The sequence below is a fragment of the Suillus subalutaceus genome (assembly GCF_016647625.1).
Source record: "Suillus subalutaceus strain FC151 chromosome Unknown DFJ58scaffold_35, whole genome shotgun sequence".
NCBI lineage: Eukaryota > Fungi > Basidiomycota > Agaricomycetes > Boletales > Suillaceae > Suillus > Suillus subalutaceus.
This window is the reverse complement of record NW_024540284.1, coordinates 202,733-216,222: the sequence shown is the minus strand read 5'-3', so window position 1 is coordinate 216,222 and position 13,490 is coordinate 202,733. Positions and strand designations below refer to the sequence as shown.

The window sequence follows — 13,490 nt, the reverse complement described above, 5'->3', positions numbered from 1 at the left end:
GTTTCCCCATTCGGGATTTAAATAAATACCCGAATTCTCCAACCCTAAGGCCTAGTTGCGTGACTTCATGTTCAGAACGTTCAAGTTTTACATTTAAACACAGCCCAATTGGTGGAATGGAAGGAAAGGAGTCTCCTGAACGCGCAAATTCGTCGATTCCTTCTACGTCACAAACGGCGTCCGGACCATTCTCTCATTTTCAACCATACGCACGCTCCAAGTTTAGTCCACTGCCTATACCAGTTGTCCTGGCACATTAACCTATTGATTTAATTCTGAAGGGGACCTATTCTTGGTCTGGGGACATTATGTACGTGTCAAAAGTTCTCACTTCATATCATCACTATCTGATTTTTTTTGGTACGAATAGTTGCAGCCTCAGCCGTGATTCCATCCACTGTCGTTCGTCCAAATGTTTACTTTCCTCCATATCTCCACCGGGTCGGCTTCTCCCTGGTTTTTGGTGGTGCCGCGTATGTCCTAGGGGCTGGTGACGCAAGGAACGGCAGCGGAATAGCTACTGGTGAGTTCTAGCATCACTCCGTGGCACACACATGATGTACATGCACCGCGACAGCTTGGTCATTGACATACCTCTTCTTGCATCTGCGCCGGTCCCTAAGACCACCGTTTTATCCAATAACACTTGCAATGACGGCAGGCACAGCTGCATGTGCAGCTTTGTATGGCACAGAATACTTCATGTACCAGACCTAAGTCACAGAGCGTCTTTGGTCCTTCCGATCGTTCTTACGCCCGGCGTCTGCGCCACGACGGAAGGGCATGTCTGTGGAGTCACTAAAATGATGGCTATTAATAAACTTTTACCTTGTGTTGCTAAGTCAGGCCGGGCCACGACTATGAATGGGCGAGACCAACACCCTCAATTGGTTTCGAATTAACAGGAAAGTGCATTGGTAAGTAGGAGATACAGTTTAGATGCTCAAGATTGAGACGGAGAGTTAGAAAAGAGAAGCCTGGAATGACCCAATTTTCCGAGGGCGTTCGAGTGATGATCGTCCAAAAGACGGACTGATCACCTCTTGCGAGACAAGCTTACTAGGTTGTTGAATCTCGCTCATCAAGCTCACAGACCTCCAGTCTCGCAAAAATCAATTCGGATCTTAACTTGACGTCGGTCCTTGCCTACACCCACGTCACTGTATGTGACGATCACACAAAGCTACGAACTGGAACAGGCCACAAATACTTATCACCGCAGAGATGTTGAACTTTAAAACGCTCGCCAATGTGGCACTCTCAGCTGGCGCCAGATGCCCGGGCAGCCCAGCTACCTACACGAAGCAGACACGATCAAGGGGATGCTAACTATGAGCTAATGGATTGTGGCGAGACCAAGCGTTGTCTAGAATATGATGTTGGGATCGCGATATGGCTGAATCGAGTGAATGAGGGAGGTCATCCATCACCGGCACCATTCTATTTCATGTCAATGTGTACACGCGCTTACGCCGTGGATTTCCTTGCGAGGACTTTGTCTTTCCTTAATACTTGTGTATGGTGCAGGATTTGAAGCTGGAAATGGACCTCTACTTATTGGTCTTTTGAAACACGCACACAACCCGCTCAAGTGATTTTGGAAATTATATATAGCCTTGCATAAATCTGGCAGAATTTAAGTGAATACCTGAAGGAAGACATGTAATTTGTAGTCAGAATACGTGCTATCGATAAAAAGATAAGACGGACTCCAAAGGGTGTATTGACCATTTGCATTGAGTGGTAATAGGGAACGCATGCGACGAGCTACAACAAGTAAAAACGAAATATCCGGGGAATGTCCTCGAGACAACGCTAAAAGCAGAAACACAAGCGGCCGCTTCCATGCTCTCCAGAGGTAACATCAATCTGCCTTGCTGTGGATCGTGGCTGTGAACCGGGGGTCGGCGAAGGAGGAGGAGAGACATAGTCTTCATCACGGATCAAATCATCATCATCCTTAGCGGGAGCACCGGCTGCAGCGTTGCGCTATAAATTGATGTATGAGACCTGCAAACAGTGACAAATTAACTGAGCACACCTCTTTACCCTGCGCGAGAGGAACGTCGGCGATAGGCAAGCGGGCTGAGATGTGGCTTATGCGGGATATGAAGGTAGTGGGAGTAGCAGTAGAGGATTAGGAAGCAGGCAGTACTCGTGCGGATCGAGACTGAAAATATAAGTTGAAGATGTGATTACGACGGTGAGTACTCGCATTCTCGCAGGGATCTGTATATGAACGCACCTGAATTGTGGCCTGCGCTGGAGGAAAGATATTTGGAGGTAGGGGCGACGTAGCAGGGAACTGCAAGGGGAACGTCAAGTGGATTACGAAGGCAACAGGTAGAAGAAACATACGTCCAGTGGATCACGAGGCTCACCGTTCCGAATAGGACGAACTGCGTTGGAGAAGGATGGAAGAAGTTTGCGAAGGTAACGAAGGAAAGTGGGTTGCTGTGGGTCTATTGCAGGAAGAGGTTTTGGTAGGATGCGGATGGGATATTTGCTGGGGTCACGGCGCACGGCGCGGCGTGGATTGCGAGGTGTATTGATCTACAAATTGTCAGTACGAATGGACAGATATATGCGGCTGAATGCATACATTGGGCTGTGCTTCTTGTGCAGGCCGTATGCTAGCAAGGATGTCAGGTGGAGTGTCGCATATGTAAATCCTGGACTTTGTGTCACACCAAGTCGTGTAAGCTAGTTGATGTGAGTTGGGTGAGAGGATAATGGAGTGTGGTTCCTGAATACGGAATGAAGCGAGGAGTTCGCGGGACTCGAAAGCCCAGAGCTTGATGGTGTTGTCAAATTTGGAAGCGCTAGCGAGGAGAGCACCATCGACTGAGAGTGCTAGACCGGAGACAAGACTGGTATGCCCTTCAAAGGGAGATCCAACAGTCTTCAGTGTCGACGCGTCGAATTTGTAAATCATCCTTGGAAGGTCATTGATGCCTGTTTCAATCATGTCATCCCTGAAGGAGAATGCGGCTATGATGGTTTGGTCTTTTGATGTCCAGAACACTGGTGCATATGTCACCAACCCAACACTTCGCATTGATTGCCCCACTCTGGCATCCAGTTTCTGTGTATGGACGTCCCAAATTTCAAGCCCTTCCCAAGAATTGATTTGGCTGCCACCTTTTTCGAGTCTTGCGAGAATCGAACAGCACCATTAGATGCATCACTTTTGAATGGACCAGCCACAAGTTTCCCGGTGTCCAAGCTCCATATCTGTATGGAATCGTATGACCCGCTCGCCAGCAAAGTGCTGTCCGCGGAGATATCGATGCAGGTGATCCACCTCGAGTGGCCTGCAAGTGTTCTCACTATCCCTGTCTCAACCTCGCAAACTCGGAGCTCCCCGTAATGATACATCTCACTGTTTTCTCCACCAGCAGTGACGATCCATCGACCATTCCTTGATACCTCCACCGCATTTACCATCCCCTTGGGACAAACATCCCGTACCTTCTCAATCTCTTTCCCCATCTGCAGATCCCATTGCCGAGCAGTCCTGTCCCAAGATCCACTGATCATTCTCTGGCCGTCCGGAAAGTAGGTAATGGATGAAACATGGTATGTGACACTGTTCACGTATTGCTCGTCTTTTTTCGAAGGTGTACGACCCTGCAACGTCATGACTGGTTTCAGAATCGATTCGTTTGTTGCTCTGACGGGCTTTGTCGAGCTAGAAGCCATAGCTGATCTCTTCAACGGCGACGGCGACAAGTACTAGGGTGATTATGAGGCCGAGTTCAGGATCACTGGTAAGATCTCCTCGTGTGTATTGGCCTGACGTTGATGGTGAAGCCTAACTTGTTCGAGCGCTCCAGCACTTTCCCTGCCAAACTCTATCGTCAGTTCATCCGGGCGGGGTGCTTAGATATCGAGTTTTTATTTTACCAGGAGGTAAGCAGGAGATAACAGCCACCCGATTGATAGGAATATTCGCCACATCTAGTGTGCACGTGTGCATTGCACTTTATGTAACGCATCATGCAATGTATTCATATCGACGTCAAGTGTCTGATTCTGAATCCTAACTAGAACTTCCATGGAAACATTGTATCAATTCCATACAATAGCGCCCTAACCACCCTCAGTTTTATTCTCGATGGATGAGCCCTCTGCCAGAAACGCTAACGATGGGAACCACGAAGCTTTATTTCTGCTGACAGTCGTGGTTGGATTGGATGCGAAACGTGAAATGCGACTCCATGCAATAGAATTCGGGGATGCCACGCTATTGGCAGAGAAAGTGGTTGTCGAGGAATCATGGAGTTGGTCGTCGTGTGTGCCGATTTTGAGAAAAGACATTTGAGAGTCTGACAGCTTCGTCGAAGCGGAAGTCCTCGAGATATTGCCCGCGTCGAACGTACATACATACGGGAGTGATTGCCACCCGTGCACGAGTACTAATCCCATAGGTAGGCCATAGAGTCATTGCTGCAGCAAATATTGCCCAGAGACTTGCGGTCAGGCATATTTCCACTTAATCGACGTGGAACCTACCACTTCTCTATTCCATTTTTTGCACATCTCTTCATATAGCCTTCGAGCGCATGGGACTCTGATCCTCCCTTGCCGCACTCCAGGTACGTGGTTCTTGTGTCGTAAATGTCGTCTGAGGAGGAAAGCGACGTGGAATTTGGGTAGAAGAGGGTGAAAGTCTTCCGGGTGGTTGCGGAAGCGTGCGCCTTTGATATCAGTCTGCATGAAATCGAAAACCTCGAATGCGACCAGACATATCGGCGTTCAGTGTAAAAACAAAAACACTTGTGAATTAATTGATCTCAGCAATACGGCAGCCCAACTGCTCCCGTACCCCCTGTGGCTGAGTCAAGGCTCTCGGAGTTGATCTTAATCTATTGTTCTCCGGGTACAAGCATGCATCGTGTAATTAAGTTGTGGGTTTATCCACATCACGAAAACAAATTTAAAGCACCTTCAAAGTTCCTCGTCATTTGTTCCCAACCTCCTTGAGCAGATCCCCAACTTGACCCAGTACCACATCTTGTCATCAAAGTACCCGTGCTTTAAAGACTACGCTACGCAAAATGAACGAAGCACTCTTTCCTCACGGTGCCCACTCATCCAACGACCTGATCCCAGCTCCAAGTCAAGAAAACCTCTTCATGGATGAAACTACACTTGGCAAGCTATCCCGTGCACAGCTGCAAAAGGTAGCCAAGGTGCGTGTTGCGTTTCTTGTCCTGAATGCCAGCCACTGACTTGCAAACAGGGTCATGGAGTAAAAGCGAACATGAAGAGTGCAGTAATCATTAGAGAGTTAGTGAAACTCGGCAAGATTATTCCTCCACTGTACGTGACCTGCTTCGTCTTCGAAGCTATAAATGGTTCTGACGTTTGTTCAGTCAAGAAGAGAGCGAGGAGCCATCAAGAAAGAAGTTCAGAACGACGGAGGAGAGTCGTCTAGCTGCCGGTCCTTCAATTCGAACCATAGACTTACCTATGGTTACAAATTGTGAGTGTCATACCTCGCGTTGCAGTACAAGAAACCTAACCCTTCGCCAGCCGATCCTCTCATCATCCAGGAAGATGCCCCTGCACCCGTCCTGATTTTGGCGGTAGAAAATACGACTCCCATAAAAGCAGTCGGACATGACGGTTGCATGGCGCCTGGCAATCTAGCGGGAAATTCGCCAAGCCTTTCGCCGTTAATGGCAAGTCCCAATGGGCAGCCTGCTGCAGAGTACGACTCCAGTGATTCAGGTGGTTCTTACCTGTCCTACGGAAGTCCCAATCAGCAGCAATGCTACAAATCCCCCGTCAGCTCGCGTGCAGGAACGCCTCCTCCCGAACAACCACAACTGCTCAACCGGGCTGTGAACATTATGAAACAAATCACAACCGATGATCAACGCATTCTCGTCCAGACCGCCGCTCTCCGCCAGAGAGCGGCGGGGCTGAAGGAGCAGGCGAGGAACACGCGGGATGTCGTGCGCGCCGAGCGGGGGCGGCGTGAGAGATTGGAGGCCTACTTCACATACTGGAGGGAGATTGCGCCCAATTGGCCAAAAGATTGGATCTACGAAGAAGGCGAGGAGGATCAGATGCGGACAGAAAGAGTGTTAAAGACTATGACACCACCGTATGTATTCCCCCGTCCTTGACTTACTCATGTTAAACCGCTTCGTCGATAGACTACCGTCAACAGGCCCGACAGGCCCACCAACCTTGCCTTTCGACGGAAGAGATGCACCGTGAGTTTTCGTTCACATTTCGCTGGTCCAACTCAGCTGACGACAACTGTTAGGAACTCGCATAGGGAGTTGAGGCGCCGTCAGCTGCAGCCACGACAGGAAGCTCCCACGCAGAAGACTGGGGCAGTTGCTCCTGCTGCAGAAGTCGACCAGTCGGGTCAACATATCAATCGCCTGCCTTTGCCACAGTTTACTATCAAAGGAAGAGCTGCAAAACGAAAATATTGCAGTTAAATCGTTGACGATTCGTACTGCGAGCTTGACCTACCGATGTTACTTTACCCTCAGTCGGGATATATCCCGTGATAATGTGTATTACTCACAAGTTGTGTATTTGTTATACCTTGTCAACTGAAATCAATAATGACGCCTATCCATCCATTTGACGTTGGACTCAGGACCAGCATGCGTTCCCCAGTCTAATTCGTGCTATAATATGTTCAGCAGTGATCAGAAAGAAGATCATGGATATCGCACCAATGAATTCAGCATCAAAAGCGCCGGTAATAAACCAGAGATGGCGCTCATCTGTCATGCATAGTTCGTTGTGGCTGACGCACTCGGTACTTATACGTGATATCATCTGGTGGTGAATATGAAGTATCGGTGTCAAAGCGTTAACGAGTTGTGAGAGACTGGCAACTCCAGCTGAGCAATTTGAAGCTGATTCTCATTGGGCTTATATATGATTTTCTGAAGGTACTAGAGAAACAAAGGGAGTACTCATAACAAAGGCAGTTTCCCGTAGCAAGACCTTGATAGAATAATGGAAATCAAGAAACAAAGGGAGAACTACTGTCATTGGACAGTCTAGATGTCGTACATATATCGGAGTTTGAAGATAAAAAGTCGTGGAGGATGTTCATAAGGCGCCACTAAGTAGTCATTGGTTGCTGTGACAGAAAGTAGGTGGCAAGATATTCAGTGTGCGTGGTGTACTGTACATGACGAGGCGTGATGATCGTACAAGTTGGTAGAGGTTATACATTACAGTCTAGCACCAACGCGTTCGGTGGTCTGCAGGGTATCCACAGCAGATCCGTTAGATATAACACCTGGAGTCTTCAGGCCTCGCTCGACATCGCTATCTGCTGCTGACCCTGCAATACCATGAAACGCGTCCATGGGTGAGGTCGTGCGGCAATGTATGCCACGGCCGATGCTGAAGAAGGGAATAGACAAGCCATCTATATGCCTTCGAGATCAGCGACAGTACGATACTGTCCATGAGAATACATACGAACGATGATAGAACCAAGGACGACGAAGGACACGATAGGCTGGATAGTTGCGGCGAGGAACTGTGCTTGATCTGCAGGCGGGTGTTCCGGAGTGGGCAAACGCGTAAGAGCAAGGGAAGACACGAAAACTGCACCGACTCCCATCTAGGACACATTAGTGGATATAGAAATGACATTCAACCAACTTACTGGACCTGTATTAAGGATTAGGAATTTAGGTAAAAGTCACGACATGACTGGAGTTAGCAGCTCACCGAAGTGACCAGAGAATAGAGCTTCCTTCCAGGAAGCAATCTCGGGAACAAACTTGTAGACCATTAGTAGGAATGGAATTCGCCTCAAGAACAAAATAGCGATCATAAGAAGAACAAGCTTCCAAGGGGTGATGCCATACTCAGGAGAGTGATAGTCGTCAAAAGGTAGCCAAGCGCCAATGTAGATGAAGCAGCCACAATTCAGGACATAATCAATTACGGAAGAAAATGCGTCGTTTGCTGTCTGTGCATGGAAGTAACCATCCCAGGAGATTGCACAACCTGAAGGAATGTCAGACCTAAGTACCGCGTGTTCAGAGTGTATGCAGACCTGCTGCAAATGCTGCAAGAAGATCGTCTGCACCGATCGTGTTTGCGACTCCCATAATAAAGATGGATAAAGCAAGATACTGTGCGATGTACGATTCTCGATCTATGAAACCCTTGTCATGGCATATTTTCATGAGCTTGGAGAACAGATAACCTGAACCACAAACGAAATACAATTAGATCGATGCAATCAGATGATCAGGCGACTTCGCTGACCCATGACAGCGCCGAAAGTGGTACCAAGAATGACCTGGTCTTTTTAGAACATGATGAATACTCATGATGCGGTCAGAAAACCGAGAGCACGAACATAGCCATCCCACTAAGAACCACTTGCCAATAGCCGTTCGAACAGATGCCTCTACGGTGAGGTATATGGATATCGCAAGAAAGGGGTATGCGAGACCGTCATTCGCTGCTGACTCCGCGGTCAATATTCGACGGATATTCACAGGAACATGTTTAGTAGCATATTTTCCGCCTGTAGGGCAGATTTAGACACCAGAGATCTGCTGTTACTTTCAATTTGATGGTTGGTAGAACTGACGAATGATAGCAGCACATGTGACTGGGTCCGTAGGGGTTAAACAGGCAGCGATGCAAAGAGACGAGACATAATTGAGCTCCGGGAACAGTGCTTGTATGATGCCTGCCATGATGATCAGCAAATGGAAATGTCTCTGAGGAGATACACATACTGGCGATAACAACCCAGCCAAAGGCCATTGTGGGCACGACCATTACAAGCAAGCTCCTGGCATGCTCTTTCATATACGCACAGGGTAATTCGACTCCCACTGCAAACAGGCCAGTGACAAGGACGATACGCATCACTTCTAATGTTATGGCATTCTCCGAGGAACCCCATGAACGAGGTGTAAAGATATTGGCAGCGTGAGGGCCTATGATGATCCCAAAACCCGTTCCGAGGACGACTTCATTGAGATAAAGCTGGGAAAGGTATGGATCATCGGAGGGTTTATGACAGGTGGGACATCCATCTCACCTTCTCTTTAAGTATGAGGGATACCATCGAGAACTACGGCAAAGAGTCAGCATACTACGAATCCAATGAGAAATGGCGGTGTGGAGCAAATTAATGGCAGCGGATGACAAGTGGTTGAACTGAGCATGCAGTCGGCAAAGCACAATGTCTAAGGACATTCAAATGGAAATAGAACGGACCGACACTACAAAACCACCGAGACAGATGTACGCCAATCCTGGCGCATACACCTGAAAACAAAGTTTGTAATGATACTATCACAAGCTCAAGTTGATAACGAACATGCAGTAAGTTTAAATCCATGCTAGTGGAATGCTGGTTTGGGCAAACTTTCATATATGGTGGTGTGCCCCCTGCTAAACGTAAGCTTGGAACAAGGTAGTACGGGCCAGTCCCAGTGAGTACTATATATATATATAGTGGGTCCAGGTGTTGTTCGAATTCGTGGTCAAAACTTTGAAATGGTGCGTACTACTCTGAGGGGAATGAAGTTGAGGACAAAGGGTATCACGCCGGTGGGGCGAAAAATTGAAGACTCACATGTCCCAAATTTCAAGTGCAGAGCACGATTATTTTAAGACGTGACAACCCCATGACCTCCCACGTGTCAGATGTCATGTGTCCTTGGAATCGGCTGGCTGGCCGGGCTAGATACTGCCACTAGTTGCACTTATCCTCCAGTGAGCAATACGATAGCAGTACGACTGGATAAGTATCCATGTATCGAGCCACCGTCAAGGTACAATGAAAACTTAGCGGCCTCTGTTCTTCAAAATGCTGTATATCTCGAGTGTCCTGTGGTCCAACATGCTGCGAACAGATATGATGTCTTCGACTTGTACAACAATATGGTGATGTGAAGCGATCCTCTTTTTGTCTTCATTGGTGAACTAGTAAAAATGCGCTGAAAGGTTGTCCTAAGCGCACGGTCAGTCGTAAGGCGAGACATCCGTATTATCTCCACGTGCGTACGTGAGATCTGGGCGGTTATATGCGCTTGCCATTCTGATGCTGGTGAGTTGAGCTGTTACATCGTATGTTCGTCAGACGATGTCGCAGGCCAACCTGCCAGCACCTGTAATGGATATACCAGTTTATTAGGTACGACAAGATGGGCAAATCTGCGCAAAGGCACATGCATTTAACATGTGTCTCGTCAAATCAGTTTTTGAACTGTAAGGACAAGGAAAACACTCACTGTGCATCTTCGTTCATAGAACTACGCATCTAGAGGACCCATATTGTTCCTTCTGAGTTCCGCAGTGCCTCACCGCAGCGCAATCGACGAGCATGCCGTCATCTTCATTGGGGGTGCGACAAGACATATCTGTTCTTAAAAGGTCACAGAAGAGGGCGTGACAGCACATACAATGGAACTATGATGACCGTCATGTACGTGAGGACGGAGTTTTGGGGAAGAGGACGTGTGTAGTTGGACAGGCGTTGAGTGACGAATCGGGCGTGCGAGTGAAGAGGCCAAAGACCATAGTAGAGAGTAACGTTGATGTGTATCTTTCTGGTAGTTGGAGCGTTAGCGCTTTAGCACTTCAGCTCACCGCCTGGATACCAAATAACAACAAATACAGATCAAATTGTTGGCCCCCGGCCCCAACAGTATTTCAACCATCCACCTTTGCCGTGTCTGACGCGTGACGATTCGACACCGGACAACTTATTTGAATATTGTATCAACAATCTTGATGAAACTTACAATTCGTCGGCTTCGGGTGAGTCGTTGGATGATCTGTTAAATCTTTTGTGTTCTTCGTAGGCATTTTGATTTGTTGCTGCTTCACCGCAAATCCGGATCGGGATAACGATGCCAAGACAATCTACGAGTTTGATGCGATTACGCTGGGCACATCAAGACCATTGGTGGTCTAGCACTTCCATTTGATGGTGCTCTCCTCGCTAGCACTTCAGCAGACGACACCATCAAGCTCTGGGCTTTCGAGTCGCGGCAGCTCCTCGCCTCCTTGGACGTTCAGGATGTCTCTGTCCTTATCTTATTTGATTCACGTCAATTAGCTTACACGCCATACACCGAAGACGACTACAAGATCTGTACTCAGGCCCGTGTATGCATCCCCTGCGATCATCTACTATCATGTGCTAACATTCCTTTGCAGTTCATTGCACCCGAAAAGTCAACGTTTCAACCCTCGATCATCTACTGCATGTGCGCATCTCATTCTTTTACTCATGACACCGCTCACTCATCGCTCTCATTGCAGTATGATGCAACTCGTCATCCTCATGCTGGCCACCGCAGACCACCATATCAGCCATACCTAGTATGGCGCCGAGACCTCCGCCTACAAGCGACCCGCAGCAACATACTTTCCTTCGCTTCTATCCTCGCGCGAATGCAGTCCCTGTCCGTCAGATTCAACCTCGTCATCCTCTAGATGTAGGTCGTGACTCTCGTATCTCGGTTCTTTGACGGTTGACTCTATGATGGTACAACAGGTTCCTGTTACATTGCCCCTACCATCCTCTCTCTCCGGTCAGGCCCTAACTCAATTTGATCAGGTCAGTGTTCAATTTATATGCTAAACTCGTAATGCACGACTGAGTGTGTATCCAGTTCGAAATAAGTTCTCCACCTCCCCGTTCCACCGGACTCGTACAATCCCTACAGCAGCATCTTTCTTTCCTCGTGCTCAAACACAGTCATGGTCCACCAGTCGTTGAAGTTGCACCAGGGCGGAAGATCACTGTAATGTAATTTTCTTACTTATCGGTGCCTTTTCGTTGATTTGTGCCATACAGCAACCTGCTGCTGCCAAACTACCGGAATACGAGAAAGTAGACGATACTCGATATCTGTCTAGTCAACAGGCTACGCAGGAAGACGACGCAGCTGACTTCGATTCGCTCTCAGACGTACATTGGGTCAAGGCGTTCCTCTGCTATTACTCGTGTTGGTCTCATGGCAGACTGAGGATGCCTCCTCGATGGCGCTTGCAGCGCGTTGGCATACCTCACCAGGATGGCGCAGCAAATAGCAGCCGTGGTGGTGTTCACAGTTGCACTTAGTGCAGTATCTATTATCATTTGTTTCCTTGTACCTGGTGATTTCTAACGTCTACATTGCACAATTCTACCTCTAGAGTTACTTTGCTGACATTTACTCGGTGTTCAGTTTCAAATTCAGTATTGTCGTGCTGTGTCTTTCCCGTCTCCATTATGCCGAAATATTTTTTGTCGCCCTCTGCAGCGCTGGACATCACACTTAGTTTGCGGCAACTCGGAATTAGACGAGTGGTCACTGGGGAAGATGTTTATCCGTTTGTGCGCTCAGATCAAGGCGCTCATCTTGAGTCCTATTTATGTCTTTTTTTAAGTTTTTCCTGCGCTCAGCTGACACACCATCTCGTCGCTGCACATCGCAACAATCTGCGGCAACTTGTTTCATATATACGAAACACGTAGCCATTCACCTCTTCGGGTCCTCCAAATTTACGAGCTCTAACATCAGCCTGTTGTTTCTCAGTCTCACCATACCATCACTCATAAATACACCGGTGCAAGGCGACTGACTCGAGACCAGTATACGATATTCTCCCTGTTCTTAGGATACCCAGCTTCCGTTTTTCGAGTATCTCGTTTGCATTGCGGTACCTACAGATACTACCACCTTCAAGTTGACTGTGCTTTCAAGTACGACTGATCGATCTGCTGCATTTACTCGCTCATCTGCACAGCGTGTCGACCTCCGACCATACCATTAATTGGTGACCAAACTGCGGTTTGCCTCATAGACGTCTCGGGCTGTTCGGCGGTTACCAGTATGAATGGTACGGTGCCATTGCGGGGAAACCTCATATTATCTTCATTGTTTGTCTAATGATGCACAAAGGAACATGGACGACGAAATCATCGTATATAGACTCTACTCAAGATGTTCTAGTGGAGAAATCTTTCTGCCCGTGATCAGTATGCCACCCCAACGTAAGTACGTGTCTCGTAAACTAGCAGCAGCATCTCGAGACTACATAGTACCAGGTTATAAATTATCCAAGGGATTGAACTGCAAGACTGAATATCTCGATTGCCAGAATAAATCATCCTTCAGTAGGGCTTCTAAAAAGTATGCGTTTCACTGACTGTGACGGACGATAAAGGCCAGAACTCACTCATCTCGGCAATTGCTCCAGCGTTCTCCATGTGCCATGCTGCTCAAATCAAGTTCAACGTTTCCTCTGGGTATCACCAACACAGTCTTGGGAGTATAAAATGGCTGTCGGAGACCAGGCGGTACCCAGAACAAGAGTTGTCGATCGGGTCCCATCACCCATCCATCAACTCCTAGCGAAAAGGATGTTGACCTGCGGTCATGGCGGCGGCTACCCTCAATTAGCTCAGCAGGGTTGTACAGCGCGTGCGTCGAGTCAGACGAAAAACGGATGAATTGATTGGTTTGAGCGAT

The 13,490-nt window shown here is 48.0% G+C and overlaps 5 protein-coding genes across 5 annotated transcripts; 4 read left to right on the top strand and 1 right to left on the bottom strand.

Annotated features, from left to right (window-relative positions):
• Positions 1-116: 116 nt before the first annotated feature.
• On the top strand, positions 117-717 carry DFJ58DRAFT_658407 (uncharacterized protein; the record flags this gene model as incomplete). Its single annotated transcript, XM_041382025.1, has 4 exons — positions 117-220; positions 282-310; positions 371-523; positions 578-717. 4 exons carry the CDS (start codon positions 117-119, stop codon positions 715-717), a joined length of 426 nt encoding a protein of 141 aa, XP_041245399.1.
• Positions 718-5,352: 4,635 nt separating this feature from the next.
• DFJ58DRAFT_288755 (uncharacterized protein) lies at positions 5,353-6,639 on the top strand. Its single transcript, XM_041379689.1, has 4 exons — positions 5,353-5,488; positions 5,539-6,115; positions 6,168-6,227; positions 6,281-6,639. Exons 1-4 carry the CDS (start codon positions 5,476-5,478, stop codon positions 6,459-6,461), a joined length of 831 nt encoding a protein of 276 aa, XP_041245398.1. The 5' UTR covers positions 5,353-5,475; the 3' UTR covers positions 6,462-6,639.
• Positions 6,640-7,064: 425 nt separating this feature from the next.
• DFJ58DRAFT_701625 (Sodium/hydrogen exchanger) lies at positions 7,065-9,183 on the bottom strand. The gene is made up of 9 exons (XM_041383604.1): positions 9,059-9,183; positions 8,751-9,003; positions 8,600-8,701; positions 8,363-8,533; positions 8,269-8,307; positions 8,054-8,206; positions 7,706-8,004; positions 7,468-7,612; positions 7,065-7,414 (listed from the first exon to the last, which is right to left on the bottom strand). Exons 1-9 carry the CDS (start codon positions 9,083-9,085, stop codon positions 7,215-7,217), a joined length of 1,389 nt encoding a protein of 462 aa, XP_041245397.1. The 5' UTR covers positions 9,086-9,183; the 3' UTR covers positions 7,065-7,214.
• A 419-nt stretch (positions 9,184-9,602) lies between these two features.
• On the top strand, positions 9,603-10,003 carry DFJ58DRAFT_780810 (uncharacterized protein; the record flags this gene model as incomplete). The annotated part of the gene is made up of 1 exon (XM_041389756.1): positions 9,603-10,003. A coding segment is annotated over exon 1 (244 nt), but the record flags the coding sequence as incomplete, so codon positions are not given.
• A 1,215-nt stretch (positions 10,004-11,218) lies between these two features.
• DFJ58DRAFT_780808 (uncharacterized protein) lies at positions 11,219-12,273 on the top strand. The gene is made up of 5 exons (XM_041389755.1): positions 11,219-11,237; positions 11,293-11,468; positions 11,528-11,590; positions 11,646-11,777; positions 11,831-12,273. Exons 2-5 carry the CDS (start codon positions 11,355-11,357, stop codon positions 12,095-12,097), a joined length of 576 nt encoding a protein of 191 aa, XP_041245395.1. The 5' UTR covers positions 11,219-11,237; positions 11,293-11,354; the 3' UTR covers positions 12,098-12,273.
• The last annotated feature ends 1,217 nt before the right edge of the window (positions 12,274-13,490 follow it).